This window comes from Oncorhynchus mykiss, chromosome 20 (genome assembly GCF_013265735.2).
Source record: "Oncorhynchus mykiss isolate Arlee chromosome 20, USDA_OmykA_1.1, whole genome shotgun sequence".
In the NCBI taxonomy this organism is placed as follows: Eukaryota; Metazoa; Chordata; class Actinopteri; order Salmoniformes; family Salmonidae; genus Oncorhynchus; species Oncorhynchus mykiss.
The window spans coordinates 27,005,011-27,021,197 of NC_048584.1; the positions used below are offsets into that span (position 1 = coordinate 27,005,011).

General features: G+C 41.1%; 1 protein-coding gene across 1 annotated transcript; it reads left to right on the forward strand.

The window, feature by feature from the left end:
- The first annotated feature begins 394 nt into the window (after positions 1-394).
- LOC110499271 (rho-related GTP-binding protein RhoU) lies at positions 395-7,601 on the forward strand. Its single transcript, XM_021576299.2, has 3 exons — positions 395-1,198; positions 2,045-2,103; positions 4,280-7,601. The coding sequence occupies exons 1-3, from the start codon at positions 949-951 to the stop codon at positions 4,730-4,732; spliced, it is 762 nt and encodes a 253-aa protein (XP_021431974.1). The 5' UTR covers positions 395-948; the 3' UTR covers positions 4,733-7,601.
- The last annotated feature ends 8,586 nt before the right edge of the window (positions 7,602-16,187 follow it).

Here is a 16,187-nt window from a genome sequence, read left to right on the forward strand (position 1 = left end):
TATTATTTTATCTTATATAAAGCACTAATTGTCTTTAGTTTAGAATTTTCCCCGGCGTAGTTACAAAACATTTTAACATTATGCGCTATTCAAATCTGCAAAAATAATTGATTTATTAACAACACATAGCGTTTTAACGCATACTTTTATTTGGAAGGCAAATCTGAAAACCGGAAGTCTTAATGCTGCCGACATGACGCTACATCTTTCTCTCTAACGTGGTCAATCAATATATCATATTTCCTGTCGAAGTCCACCAGGTAGCAGATTTGAGCTACTCTATGGCGCAGCGGTATCATCGGAGAGAAGTGGTGAGTTGTAACCACATGTTTGTGTTGTAACTCCTTGGTGAGATCAAACAGGCTGAGGGATACAAATGTAACAATTGTTTCCAACACATGTAACAATTTCGCCGGTTAAAACTTAACCATGAATAGAAGAGTATTATAAACCATTAAACAGACAAAGTCTTACAAATTATGTATTTGCTGTATGTTTCTAGCGTATTTATTTATTATATTTTGGGGTGGGGGCAAGCTTGCTTATTGCTATTGGTCAATGGTGCACATTTTTTTCTGACTCAGTGGTGTTTCCTGATGTCATGCTGCTCACGAGTAGGAGGCTGTGCTTTTTTTGAGGAGGTTGTGTGCGAAATAAAACTCTGGAAAAGATTCAGGAAAGGAACTTCAAATCATACGGGTTGGAAACATTTTCTCCTATAGGATTTATTGCTTGGGGAATTCATTTATGCACAGTGGGGGATTGACATCAAGTTGTCTGCTTCGTCTTTATAGAAAGGCTACACTTTTTCCAGTCATGGAAACACTACAGAAGATAAGGGACAGTTCTTGTGAAATTCCAGTTGATGTCAGATTTAGGAAACGAATAGTTTGGCAAAACTTGGATTAACTGGTCGCTGGACGGTTCCATTGGCGATACCACAAGGCGATGCCTCCCCAGGGCGATGGAGAATATAAACCTGTAGCAGTGTCGGCGGCGGTCCCACCGGTTCCCCCTCGGAGGGTTCGGAGCAGAGAGTCGTTTTCGGGCTCCAAGTGTCGGTCCGGTGGCGTAGAGCGCAAAGTGAAGTGTGTGCTTGTCGGTGACGGGGCAGTTGGGAAAACGAGCTTGATTGTCAGCTACACCACAAATGGATATCCAACTGAATATGTCCCAACTGCTTTTGATAATTTTGCAGGTAACTTGACAAATATGTGCCTTTTTTTAGAAATTGGCTATTAGGACTTATTATTCGTATTTTTGGGCTATGCAAGTTCTTGTTTTTATCGTGCGGTTTTAACTGCCCATTTATGTGAATTCATGAGTAGCCTACACTGAGTGTACAAAACATTAGGAACACCTTCCCAATATTGAGTTGCACCGACTTTTGCCCTCAGAACAGCGTTCCACAGGGATGCTGGCCCATGTTGAGTCCAATGCTTCCCACAGTTGTGTCAAGTTGGCTGGATGTCTTTCTGGTGGTAGACTATTCTTATACACACAAAAACAGTTGAGCGTGAAAAACCCAGCAGCATCTTGCAGTTCTTGACACACTCAAACCGTTGTGCCTGGCCCGTACTACCATACCCAGTTCAAATGCACTTAAATCTTTTGTCTTTTTCATTCAGCCTTTGAATGGCAATACATACACAATGTTTCAAGGCTTAAAAATCATTCTTTAACCTGTTTCCTCCTCTTCATCTACACTGATTGAAGTGGATTTAACAGGTGACATCAATAAGGGATCATAGCTTTCACCTGGATTCACCTGGTTAGTATTTCTTGAAGGAGGTATTCCTAATATTTTGTACACTCAGTGTATATTTTAAACTCAGACTGACAAAACATTTCTATTCAGCTTTCGTAAAAATGTTGCCAATTGTCTTCTGCCATACATTGGCGGCAACAGGAAGACTGGTAATTATTATACTCAATAGTTTGTCCATTACAACACTATTCAGTCCGTAACAGTATATAATGCCATTTTGGTTACAAATTTATTTGTTATATTGGCTGATTAAATGTATAATTGTTTTTTTTTCAGCGGTCGTGGCAGTTGATGGCAAGCCTGTAAAACTGCAGCTTTGTGACACAGCTGGCCAGGTTTGTAATTTAAATACACATATACGACAGTTTGATATTATCTCAACTATTCTGGAGTGTGAAGGATTGATTAAAAACATACAAGTTGACCTTTTTTCTGTTCCTAGAATTTCTCAAACTTGTTACAACCCCTATACATTACTAGACTAGCAGATGTAAAGAATGAGGTAAAATGTAGTCTACTAATGTAGGGGAGTGAAGTGATCTGTCTAAATTGATGTGCTCCAGCAGTGTTTTTGTCCAGTCGTGATTCTGCACCAAAAATGAGGTTACTCAGATAAACGCTGTCTCCCCCACATGGGAGGGGGTAACCGGCTTGGGGGGATTACAGATAGGAAACCTTATAATTGTAATGAATTGAATCTGAGCCTGGAAAGGAAACGTAAGCTTCGGCACAGCTGGGGCTGGTCAGAGGAAACGCGAGATGGGTCTGTTTCTGAGGAGCAGAGCAGGCTGGAGAGAGTCAACAGTGGAAAACAGCCCTGGAAAGCAGACCAAGAGAGATCTAGAGAGGTTCTGTCTAGACACAGGCTGTGCACTGTGAGTTCATCGGGTTCTGCTTCGTCTCTCTGGAAAGCGAGCAGAGAGGCTCTGAGAGGATAGGGTTTTCATTAGACACCAAGACAATGCAAGCAATATTGTTTGCAAGGTGTTTGAAGCTTTATACAAGACAATGCAAACAATATAGTAGTTATAACTTAGTTAGGCCTATTACATAGTTAGACTTAGCATACATTGACAAATAATCAAGATGACATTTGCGCTTGCATGCCATGAATAATTAGCTCTCATGTGACAGCCCAAAATAATAATTGTGAAAGCACATGCACCAGCATCCCCCCATGCAAATGTGAGAAAATGGTTGAGCCAATTAATCAAAATAATATTAATGAGCTTGTCACCGATGTCACCCAGCTCCCCTCTTCATAACAGAGTCCATGTATTTAGCATACTAAACATGCAGAAGATTTCCTGAATACCAACTACAGTGTCCCTCACTGTTTATGTTGTTGACCTCATTGGGTTCCTGAGGATGGAAATACACTATTAAAATCTCTTCCAGGAAGCAATGGGTACACACAAGCTGGGTGTATCAGAGAAACATATGAAAGCGCGAGAGAGCAGGGAACGCATGCTTTGTCAATAAACAGCAAAATATAATCTCAGTGGAATGCCATGGTTATCTTTCCCCCAGTTGAAATCACAGTAGAACTAGATGTTTTGGAGATATGCAAATGTAAGCTGAATGTTGCGTAATATGTTTGCCAGATAAAAGGACTAAACACACATTAGCGAAGATAAGCACCCATATTGGCGTCAGTGCAATGGCCCATGGGTTAGATGCTTACCGCTGTAAATCCCCTGCAATGCTGTGCTGCCACTAATACATGATATAAATGATGTCACCGCGCCACTCCATCTCTTTAGCTGGTGAAAATTACATATCTCTATACTTATACTTAGAGTTTGGCAGCGGGGTAGTGGTTGGCTGTGCCAACTGCAAATCATAAATGTTTTGCTCCTGTACCCTCTCAACAGCCTCATCACACTTTCTCTTTCACATGATTTAGCTGCATGATCATCATCACACATTCCTTTTGGGAGTCAAAAGTGTGGACTATGGTGCATGTCATTATTTGAATCTATAATAGACATGTTATAGCAATTTAACAATGCTCCCTCTCTTCTCCAATTTAGCTATTGGCAGTTTTTTTGATCTAGCATTCAAGATATGCTGGTCGGAATAAACAGTGCCTTCAACAATACATTACGCAATGGTGTGTCAGTCACCAACATTGGAGGAGATTAAAATCAACTACAGGCTATGCTGAAAGTGCTGTCCCCAGTCAGAAGAACTATGGCATGTAAACAGAACACTTTCACTCTAACAGAAACCGATAGAAGTGTCATGTGTTGTCAGGCTGTGGACATGGATTGTGTTTTCCTGCCTGCCAGAGAGACTATGTCATGAGGCACAGAGGCGCCACTAGTTACAGCCATGCACATGGTGACATTTTAGCCAATAAGAGCAGGATTTTCCTTCTCTTAGTTATGGCTATGCCCTTTCCATTCCTGCACTCAAATACCTTTTCACAAGGAGGAATATTGTGTTGATCATGGCCATTCTTGGTTCTACTAGTGTCATGAACCCCCCTCTCCTCTCCTCTTCCCGCAGGATGAGTTTGACAAACTGCGTCCGCTCTGCTACACCAACGCAGACATCTTCCTGCTGTGCTTCAGTGTTGTCAGCCCTTCTTCTTTTCAGAATGTCACAGAGAAATGGGTGCCAGAGATTCGCCGGCACTGCCCGCAGGCGCCGGTGGTTCTGGTGGGAACCCAGTCAGACCTGCGGGAGGACGTCAAGGTTCTGATCGAGCTGGCAAAGTACAAAGAGAGGCCAGTGGAGCCCCAGGAGGCCCAGCAGTGTGCCGAGGACATGAGGGCCGTGTCATACATGGAGTGCTCCTCACTCACCCAGAAGAACCTCAAAGAGGTGTTTGACGCAGCCATCGTGGCCAGCATCCAGCACTCCGACAGTCAGCAGCAGCATCGACTGAAAAAACGGACTCCAGATAAGATGAAGAAGCTTTCTAGGTCGTGCTGGAAGAAGTACTGTTGTGTGGCCTAGCCTCTGTCTGCACGTGCGACAGTAGGGACGCATGGGTGCCAATTCTGGTTCCATGTCAGCACGTTAAGAGTTCAGGACAGTAAGGAAAACAGAGACTGGAATATGGGCGAAGGTCTGGTCTGGAGTATCTGAGATATGTGAAGGTTAGGCCTCACTGACCTTGTGCTATTTTTGCTTTACCAACGTGAACTGCAATGGAGACAGATCTGACTTCCCTCAAAGTGCGGTTTGATAAGACTACTCATTGACTTTCCTCTGTGTTATATCCATGATCCTGAAGGACACACAGCTTCCAATAGACAACTGTGAAAGATCAAACCCTCTTGATAACTAGGAGGGTCCATGTTGTTGTTTTATTGACCTGGTTTACTCTGACCTTTCCCATGGTAAGTGTATGTAAAGTCAACTTCCCGACGTGGGATTTACCGTCCCTTTGATTTAGTAGTTCCTATGTTAAAAGAAAAATGCAGTGCTGTAATCAGATAATTTTGCGGAGAGTACTGTGTAACTTTCATTGTTTTCATTCTGGTTCTTGTTTAGCTTGTCGTCTAATGTACAAACCACTCAAACACTGTTTTTCAGAATTTATAACTGGTATTTACATTAGGACATGGGTTCTGTCCAAGCTCACATGAGGTTCAGTCTGTGCTGGAATTCTAACTGGACCTGTTGAGCTTTGGTTTACTTGACCATAACACCACCCGAGGAGTTGTAAACAAATATCGCCATGGCAACATTTAAAGGGCTCCTTATGGGCTTCAAATGCATGTGTAACATGTCCACTGTTTGATTTATGTGTCGGAAGGTATGTTTAGGTCTACTGTGAGGAGGGGACAAATTGTGTTTTTTAATGTCTATTCTAGGAGTTTAAAAGTGGAAGAGCAATATTTTATTTTAAATTACATACAGAATGTCAACCTAATACAACTTGTTTGTTTGTCTATCAATCGTTTACTGTCCACGTTGTACACAATATAAGTGAGTCAACATTTCTTTGTTAAATTCTTGAAAGTCTTTTAAACTTTTACCAAGAGTCACACAAATGATGTACTAATACTCTTTTGGGTTGTTTCTTAGTTTTGAAGTACAATGTTAAGCATTATATTATAGCAATGAATGATGATCTCCTCCAAAAATGAAATCAACTTTTTCAACATAACATTTCAATGCAATATGTCGTTACTGTGAACCATGAATTATATGTATACTCACTGCAATCTTTTATTTGCCGCATGAGTGTCCAACTGAGAACTGTACAGCAACCAGACCTGTGGACTATAGTGCATAATTAATTGTATATGAAGAGGCAGTTTAGATAGTTAGATTACACTGAATAAAGAACTGGTCTAATGGACAACACATTTAATGTGTACCCCTGTTGTTATCAGTTGACATTGCCCACCCCTCTATTCTGCACACTTTCCATTACTCTGGGGTTTTACAATGTCTGTTGTGGTATCATGTTTGATTTAAATCATGATAGCAAAAATATATATCTGATTGAATGGGCCTAATGGCCTATGTAATGCTATTTTTGTTTGGTTATGTGTGCATTTGAATCCTGATAGAAGTGAAGTTTAAATAGGAAAATAGGTCATGGATCAAACTATTAGACACTCCTGGTTACCAGATTCCCGGGAAGTTCAGACAATTTGGAGAGAATAGGGTGATGTCAGCAAAATAATACAAACCTGGGTATTCAGATTTCCTTAGATAAAACACCACAGGCAGAAACATCCCCAGACGACTAGGCAAAAATAATACAGAGATAATAGAGGACTGACTGCAGCTGAGTCAATATTAACTGATCTTAACTACCATACTCTGCTGTCTGTTATTAATGACTATGAGCCAATCAAGTCATTTAGTATCTTTCTGCAACCAATACCCTGGAAAGAGCGTGTTTACTATCCTGAGCAAGCTTAACAGCACCATCATCTTGGAACTGGTTGAAAAAAGAACGCTGTCTCTGTAAATACCATGTTCTGATTTAGGTAGGTCCATAGATATGACATTATTTGAATTTCAAAATGTTAACCGTCACTTCTTTCAGTGATATTGTGTTTCAAGCCTTGTAATAGCTCTTCCAGTAGAATGCCAAACTAAACCTTGGGGTAAACGATAGTTACCTGCATGATCATGTTAACCTCCTTAGATGACCTGGATGTGTCACCTATGGATGTGTGATGGACCTCTGAAAGTGAATTATGATTGAAGACAGAGAGAATGGAGAAGTTAATGTTTCACTGGATCACTTAGTAGACCATGTTGCATCAGCAGTCAGTTAAATGTTTAGCATCACATACACCATGAATATACATAAATAATAACGTACAGCAATTTATCTACTCGTTATGAAATACTAGTTATTTCTTGAAAAGGAAAATACAGGGAAATGGGTGAAATTGAAATGTGACATGAATGCTTTAAATAGGATGGGCCTTTGGATGTGATGTGGGTATGCGGTAAGTGTTAGTGGACAGTGGTGCACATACCTTTGGACAGTTGTCTTTTTCTAGGTCATTTGGAATGTTGGCTTCTTCATAGCGTCATAGAATTGTCAAACTGTATTGTGTATTGTAACAGTATTGTGTCGATTATTTTCTCAACACAAATGCATTTAACAATGATGCATTTCTTCAAATGAGTATCTGTGTAACAGTGCACATCACATGGTGTACTATATATACTCTTGAGTTTCCAAGCTATGACTTCCAGCAAACATGGAGGTTCCATGATCTATGTTCAGGGCCCTGTGGGGGATATGGTTGTGGTGAAATAACAGCTCGCATTCAGTGTAATGTCAGAACAAAGACCTGTTTGTCTGTAGTTTGATACCTTTGGAAAATAAAGAATATTTGGTATACAATCTGGGTTTTGTGTTTGTTACATTGGAATGGATTTGTTAGGGTTTTGTATCTGAAACTCTTTTCCTTTGTGATATTTGTAATGACCTATTTATTACAAATTAATGCTTGATTGAACAACTATGGCTCAATACTGGATAGTGTAATTATGTCAACTGTATTAACATAATCCGAATACAGTCAATATTGTAAAAATGTACTTGAATAGGGAGAGTTTATGCAGCTGAAATTGAAATATGAAATTAAATGTTGATATGGTGTTGATATGCTTTCACTTGCAGTCACAGCTATGAGCCATTAGGCAAATCATCTGGAGTCTTTACCAGTCACTCAAACGTTCTATTAGGCTGACAGCCTGCTCTATTCTCTCAGCCAGAAGCTGGCCCTGCTTAATGACTGACATTTTCAGGCCACTTTTCTGTGTGTGTTGGTGGTGCAATATGTTGAGCTCTTGCTCAACCATAGAGACCCACATGACAAATAACCGCCTCAACTGAGACCAGAATAAATGTGAGAGATGTCTAGATGGTACAGATCAGGGCCGGCCCGCTCATTAGGCAGGATTAGGCGGCTGCCAATGGTGGCAGATTGACGAGGGCAGCATTTTCTAAGCTAAACTGACCAAGACGCACCTCCAACAAAACATAAAAACTCACATAATTCTGCCCCAAAACAATGACAATTTCTCTCAACCATGAGCTTTTTAGGTGAGCGCTGATTCCGCCCTGTGATAAGCAGAGCCCACTTTGTGAAAGGCGGGGACGCAAAATATTTATCAAATCAGATTGTATTTGTCATATGCGCTGAATACAACAGGTATTGGACCTTACAGTGAGATGCCTACTTGCAAGCCATTAACCAACAATACAGTTAAGAAAAATAATTGTTAAAGAAGTATTTACTCAAATAAACTACTCAAATAAATCATTTAAGAGCAACAATAAAATAACAGTAGCAAGGTTATATACAGGGGGTACCGGTACAGAGTCAATGTGCGGGGGCACCGGTTAGTCAAGGTAATTGAGGTAATATGTACAGTACCAGTCAAAAGTTTGGACACACCTACTCATTCAAGGGATTTTCTTTATTTTGACTATTTTCTACATTGTAGAATAATAGTGATATCATAACTATGACATAACACATATGGAATCATGTTGTAACCCAAAAAGTGTTAAACAAATCAAAATATATTTTATATTTTAGAATCTTCAAAGTAGCCACCCTTTGCCTTGATGACAGCTTTGCACACGCTTGGCATTCTCTCAACCAGCTTCACCTGGAATGCTTTTCCAAAAGTCTTGAAGGAGTTCCCACATATGCTGAGCACTTGTTGGCTGCTTTTCCTTCACTCTGCAGTCCAACTCATCCCACACACCCTCTCTATTGGGTTGAGGTTGGGTGATTGTGGAGGCCAGGTCATCTAATGCAGCACTCCATCACTCTCTTTCTTGATCAAATAGCCCTTACACAGCCTGGAGGTGTGTTGGGTCATTGTGCTGTTGAAAAACAAATGATAGTCCCACTAAGCCCAAACCAGATGGGATGGCGTATTGCTGCAGAATGCTGTGGTAGCCATGCTGGTTTAAGTGTGCCTTGAATTATAAAGAAATCGCTAACAGTGTCACCAGCAAAGAAACCCCACACCATCACACCTCCTCCATGCTTCACGGTGGGAACCACACATACGGAGATCATCCGTTCACCACCTCTGCGTCTCACAAAGACACGGCGGTTGGAACCAAAAATCTCAACTTTTCAACTTTCCTTCAGAATCGAACATGAACCAAATTTTAACGTCTGGAAAGACGTCTTTTCACCTTTCATTCAGAACGTAACGTGAACCTAACTTCAACATCTGGAAAAATGTTTATTATTTTCAATGTAATTTTGCTTACTGGAACTATTCTTGTAGGGGAGGCAATTTTTTGGTCTTGCCTATGGTGGCAGAATGGCCAGGACTGGCCCTGGTACAGATAACATGTTTTGACATATGCATACCGATGCCCACATCTATGAAGAAGGCCTTGCAAGACAAGTTGCATAACTCTTCCCAAAGGGAGGGGGAGAGCAATGGTGGAAAAAGTACTCAATTGTCATACTTGTGTAAAACTAAAGATACTTCCAGCCAAAGAGAGGAGTCACAAAAAGCAGAAATATAGATAAAATTAATCACTAACCTTTGATGATCTTCATCAGATGACACTCATAGGACTTCATTTTACACAATACATGTACAGTGGGGCAAAAAAGTATTTAGTCAGCCACCAATTGTGCAAGTTCTCCCACTTAAAAATATGAGAGAGGCCTGTAATTTTCATCATAGGTACACTTCAACTATGACAGACAAAGTGAGAAAAAAAATCCAGAAAATCATATTGTTGGATTTTTAATGAATTTATTTGCAAATTATGGTGGAAAATAAGTATTTGGTCACCTACAAACAAGCAAGATTTCTGGCTCTCACAGACCTGGCTCCTCTGTCCTCCACTCATTACCTGTATTAATGGCACCTGTTTGAACTTGTTATCAGTATGAAAGACACCTGTCCACAACCTCAAACAGTCACACGCCAAACTCCACTATGGCCAAGACCAAAGAGCTGTAGACCTGCACCAGGCTGGGAAGACTGAGTCTGCAATAGGTAAGCAGCTTGGTTTGAAGAAATCAACTGTGGGAGCAATTATTAGGAAATGGAAGACATGCAAGACCACTGATAATCTCCCTCGATCTGGGGCTCCACGCAAGATCTCACCCCGTGGGGTCAAAATGATCACAAGAACGGTGAGCAAAAATCCCAGAACCACACGGGGGGACCTAGTGAATGACTTGCAGAGTGCTGGGACCAAAGTAACAAAGCCTACCATCAGTAACACACTACGCTGCCAGGGACTCAAATCCTGCAGTGCCAGACGTGTCCCCCTGCTTAAGCCAGTACATGTCCAGGCCCGTCTGAAGTTTGCTAGAGAGCATTTGGATGATCCAGAAGAAGATTGGGAGAATGTCATATGGTCAGATGAAACCAAAATATAACTTTTTGGTAAAAACTCAACTCGTCGTGTTTGGAGGACAAAGAATGCTGAGTTGCATCCAAAGAACACCATACCTACTGTGAAGCATGGGGGTGGAAACATCATGCTTTGGGGCTGTTTTTCTGCAAAGGGACCAGGACAACTGATCCGTGTAAAGTAAAGAATGAATGGGGCCATGTATCGTGAGATTTTGAGTGAAAACCTCCTTCCATCAGCAAGGGAAGATGAAACGTGGCTGGGTCTTTCAGCATGACAATGATCCCAAACACACCGCCCGGGCAACGAAGGAGTGGCTTCGTAAGAAGCATTTCAAGGTCCTGGAGTGGCCTAGCCAGTCTCCAGATCTCAACCCCATAGAAAATCTTTGGAGGGAGTTGAAAGTCTGTGTTGCCTAGCAACAGCCCCAAAACATCACTGCTCTAGAGGAGATCTGCATGGAGGAATGGGCCAAAATACCAGCAACAGTGTGTGAAAACCTTGTGAAGACTTACAGAAAACGTTTGACCTCTGTCATTGCCAACAAAGGGTATATAGCAAAGTATTGAGAAACTTTTGTTATTGACCAAATACTTATTTTCCACCATAATATGCAAATAAATTCATAAAAAATCCTACAATGTGATTTTCTGGATTTTTTTCCTCATTTTGTCTGTCATAGTTGAAGTGTACCTATGATGAAAATTACAGGCCTCTCTCATCTTTTTAAGTGTGAGAACTTTCACAATTGGTGGCTGACTAAATTATTTTTTGCCCCACTGTATGTTTTGTTCGGTAAAGTTCATATTTATATCCAAAAGTACACAATCCAAACTCACGACGCGCGGTCACTAGCAGCAGACGAAAAGTCATAAATCTTCAATAATGTTCCAACCGGAGAATTCCTTTGTCTGTAAAAAAGCAATGGAACGCAAGCTAACTTTCACGTGACCGCGCATGGTCAGCTCGTGGCTCCTGGCAGACCTCTGACTCATTCCCCTCTCATTCGCCCCCACTTCACAGTAGAAGCCCCAAACAAGGTTCTAAAGACTGTTGACATCTAGTGAAAGCCTTAGGAAGTGCAAGATTACCAATATCCCACTGTGTCTTCAATAGGGAATGAGTTGAAAAACGACCAACCTCAGATTTCCCACTTCGAGGTTGGTTTTTGTCTCAGGTTTTTGCCTGCCATTTGAGTTATGTTATACTCACAGACATCATCATTATAATCATATTCTAGCTTTTATGGCTGAGTAGCAAGCAGTATAATTTGGGCACGCTTTTCATGTGTGTGTGAATTGGACCATTTTCCTGTCAAAATGTAACGAGTACTTTTGGGTGTCAAGAAAAATGTATGAAGTAAAAAGTACATTATTGTCTTTAGGAATGTACCGAAGTCAAAGTAAAAGTTGGCAAAAACGACTTTGTGTTACACCACTGGGGGAGAGATACCAGTGGCCTGAGGGATTTGCCAATGTAGGTGTACAACAGCTGCAGAAAAGCCAAACGGTATCACAGAGTTGCAAAAGTGGGGCATTGAGCTGTAAGCAGAACAGAGGTACTTGGCAGATCAAGTAAAGCTGTGATTTCTAAGAGGCTCAAGCCTGGATAGATGTTGAAAAGTAATTATTCTGGGTTGCTGCCCAGGTCATCACTGGCAGGAAATTATGGTCCACTTGTTACTCCATGTGCTGACAGAGAAAAGCAACAATGATGACCTAGTCTGAATCCCCCAACCTACTAATGCCCTTCTTTGGATACAATGTATAGATGTACTATCTTAATTAGATCATCCTGTTGCAGGAAAATGTAGAACTTGTAGTGTATTTGAGGTTTAAAAAGGCTTCTGAAGAATTATTTTCCTGCTGTAGCAAACTGGCTCAAATTAATATCCTACATCTGTATACACACAAGATGGGTGAAATGAGGACAACATATCTCTTTTAGTCCACTGTCAGATCACTCTGGTGAAAATCTCTATAAAGAACAAACAAGACACCTCATGACGTTTTTGAATGTCCACACCAGACATTGATTATGTCTTCCCATCCTCAAAACCCTACCCTGAAATTCAGTATGTGCTGTTCAAAAGACTTGGCCCAAAGTTTGTTGCAAACAATGTCAGTAGATGAGAAAGTTTCTTGGGAGGCAGCACAGCGAGTTATTGGATTTGGCAGGCAATGTTTGGGTTAGAAAAGTTAATAGCAGTTAGAGTAACCACAAAACAGGTTGTGTGTGTGCGCTCCTTTAATCAATTCCAAATGTTGGTTGAGAAAGAGGCCCTGTTTATAATTTTCCGGAGGAGCAAAGTAACAGAGTGATATGACTGGACTACCCCATATGCGAGCCTCATATCCATACTGTATGTGCTGCAGATAAATAATGGATCCCTTTTGTTTTGTCTTTGCACTGATTATAGTTTATTAGATTGGCTCAGTAGAAAACACGTCCTTCAGTGCATTCGGAAAGTATTCAGACCCCTTCCCTTCTTACACATTGTCTTACTTTAAAGTCTTATTCTAAAATTGATTAAATTAATGTTTTTACTCATCAATCTACACACAATATCCCATAATGACAAAGCAAAAACAGTTTTTATTTTTATTTTTTAATTTTGCTCATTTAAAAATAAATAAAAACTGAAATATCATATTTAAATAAGTATTCCGACCCTTTACTCAGTACTTTGTCGAAGCACCTTTGGAAGCGATTACAGCCATTGAGTCTTCTTGGGTATGACGCTACAAGCTTGGCACACCTGTATTTGGGGAGTTTCTTCCATTCTTCTCTGTAAATCCTCTCAAGCTCTGTCAGGTTGGCCTGGGAGCGTTACTGCACAGCTATTTTCAGGTCTCTCCAGAGATGTTAGACCGGGTTCAAGTTCGGGCTCTGGCTGGACCCCTCAAGGACATTCAGAGACTTGTCCCGAAGCCACTCCTGCATTGTCTTGGCTATGTGCTTAGGGTCATTGTCCTTTTGGAAGGTGAACCTTTGCCCCAGTCTGAGGTCCTGAGCACTGGAGCAGGTTTTCATCAAGGATCTCTCTGTACTTTGCCCTGTTCGTCTTTCCCTTGATCCTAACTAGTAAAAACATCCCCACAGCATGAAGCTGTCACCACCATTCTTCACTGTAGCGATGGTGCCAGGTTTCCTCCAGACGTGACGTTTGGCATTCAGGCCAAATACTTCAATCTTGGTTTCGTCGGACCAGAGAATCTTGTTTCTCATGGCAAACTCCAAGCGGGTTGTCATGTGCCTTTTACTGAGGAGTGGCTTCCGTCTAGCCACTCTACCATCAAGGCCTGATTGGTGGAGTGCTACAGAGATGGTTGTCCTCCTGGAAGGTTCTCCTATCTCTACAGAGGAACTCTGGAGCTGTGTCATCAGTTTCTTGGTCACTTCGCAGACCAAGGCCCTTCTCCCCGATTGCTCTAGGGAGAGTCTTGGTGGTTTCAAACTTCTTCCATTTAGGAATGATGGAGGACACTGTGTTCTTGGGGACCTTCAATGCTGCAGAAATGTTTTGGTACCCTTCCCCAGAACTGTTCCTCTACATAATTGTCACGCGGGACTAGGTGGGTGATGGAGGAATCAGGCGCAGAGAGTTCCACAGGGAAAGGTGCACTTTAATGCGACACAAAATAACAAGCCCACAACACAGGGCGCGGACAATAATGTGGATCACCCAAAACACAGGGTGCCAGGTCCAGAACACAAACACCTCTACCTAACGCACACACGTAACACAAATTCAATCCCGCACAAAACAAGGGTGGGTACACATACTTTAAATAAGGAAGCCCATTAAGCCCATACAACAGGACACAGGTGAAACTAATAAGACAAAACAAACAGACAACGAAAAAGGGATCGGTGGCAGCTAGTAGGCCTGTGACGACGACCGCCGAGCACCGCCCGAACAGGCAGGGGAGCCAACTTCGGCGGAAGTCGTGACAATAATCCTGTCTCAGAGCTCTACGGACAATTCCTTCAACTTCATGGCTTGGTTTTTGCTCTAGTTTTTGCTCTGTCATGCACTCTCAACTGTGGGACGTTATATAGACAGGTGTGTGCCTTTCCAAATCATGTCCAATCAATTGAATTAACACCAGGAGGTCTCCAGTCATGTTGTAGAAACATCTCAAGGATGATCACTGGAAACAGAATGCACCTGAGCTCCATTTCGAGTCTCATAGCAAAGGGTCTGAATACTTATGTAAATATGGTATTTCTGTTTTTATTTTTTATACATTTTCTAAAATGTCTAAAAACCTGCTTTCACTTTGACATTATTGGGTATCGTGTGTAGATTGATGACAAAATTGCAATTAATATAAGGCTGTATTTTAGAATAAGGCTGTAATTTAACAAAATGTGAAAAAGTGAAGGGGTCTGAATATTTTTCAAATGCACGGTAGGTGTGTTTTGCCTCTAAACAAAGCCACAGTAACAAGTAGTCTAGATATAGACCCATTCCCATGTATAGAAAGGGTATTTTCAGAAAATCTCCAATAGCTCCCTTTCTCCGTCTGAGAATTACAGAATACATTTGCTCTGTACTCTGTAAACTGCAATGACACAGCACGGCCAGGGAAACATGCATTTTGACACAGGCCAAAAAGGAGGGCACTGCAGAGCATCATGGTTTCAGGCACATTTCAACTCAATAAGTCATATGATGTTATTCAATCAAGGGAGGAACCAGAATTTTCACAGAAATTACTTTTAATGGCTGAGGAAGAAGTCTGATCTTTTTACTCAAAACAAACTATTACAGGTTTTTGTTCAATCACTTTGATGCAATTTGCACAATTATGTTGTACATTTTCACAACTTTAGCACACAAATCAAAACAGATAATCAAAATGGCTCGTTTCAAAACTCTTAAGCTCATTTTCAATTGACTAAGTACAACAAACACATTCACAGTCACTTATTCACTCTACCAAATCACTCTTTCAGTTTTGATACATATTCCATCTAAGTATCTGCTTTTCAAAATGCAATATTCACTTTACTTTCTATATGATTTTCTTGTCATTTGCTAACAGTAGAATTTACTATCACTTAATCAAACTGCTCAAAACTGATAACGACTGAAGCAAAACTATGTAGTGCCTAGTTCACATATAATCAAATCAAAGTGTATTTGTCACGTGCGCCGAATACAACATGTCTAGACTTTACAGTGAAATGCTTACTTACAGGCTCTAACCAATAGTGAAAAAAAGGTATTAGGTGAACAATAGGTAAGTAAAGAAATAAAACAACAGTAACAAGACAGGCTACATACGGTAGCGAGGCTATAAAAGTAGTGAGGCTACATACATACACCGGTTAGTCGGGCTGATTGAGATAGTATGTACATGAATGTATAGTTAAAGTGACTATGAATATATGATAAACAGAGAGTAGCAGCAGCGAAAAAAGAGGGGTTGGTGGGTTGGGGGGGGGCACACAATTCAAATAGTCCGGGTAGCTATTTCATTACCTGTTCAGGAGTCTTATGGCTCGGGGGTAAATACTGTTGAGAAGCCTTTTTTGTCCTAGACTTGGTACTCTGGTACCGCTTGCCATGCG

Bases quoted from the DNA above. Each gene is read 5' to 3' on its own strand.
- LOC110499271 (XM_021576299.2), top strand. From the start codon at position 949: ATGCCTCCCCAGGGCGATGGAGAATATAAACCTGTAGCAGTGTCGGCG. The intron at 1,199-2,044 runs GTAACTTGACAA...TTTTTTTTTCAG, and splicing joins TGCTTTTGATAATTTTGCAG to CGGTCGTGGCAGTTGATGGC. The intron at 2,104-4,279 runs GTTTGTAATTTA...CTCTTCCCGCAG, and splicing joins TTTGTGACACAGCTGGCCAG to GATGAGTTTGACAAACTGCG.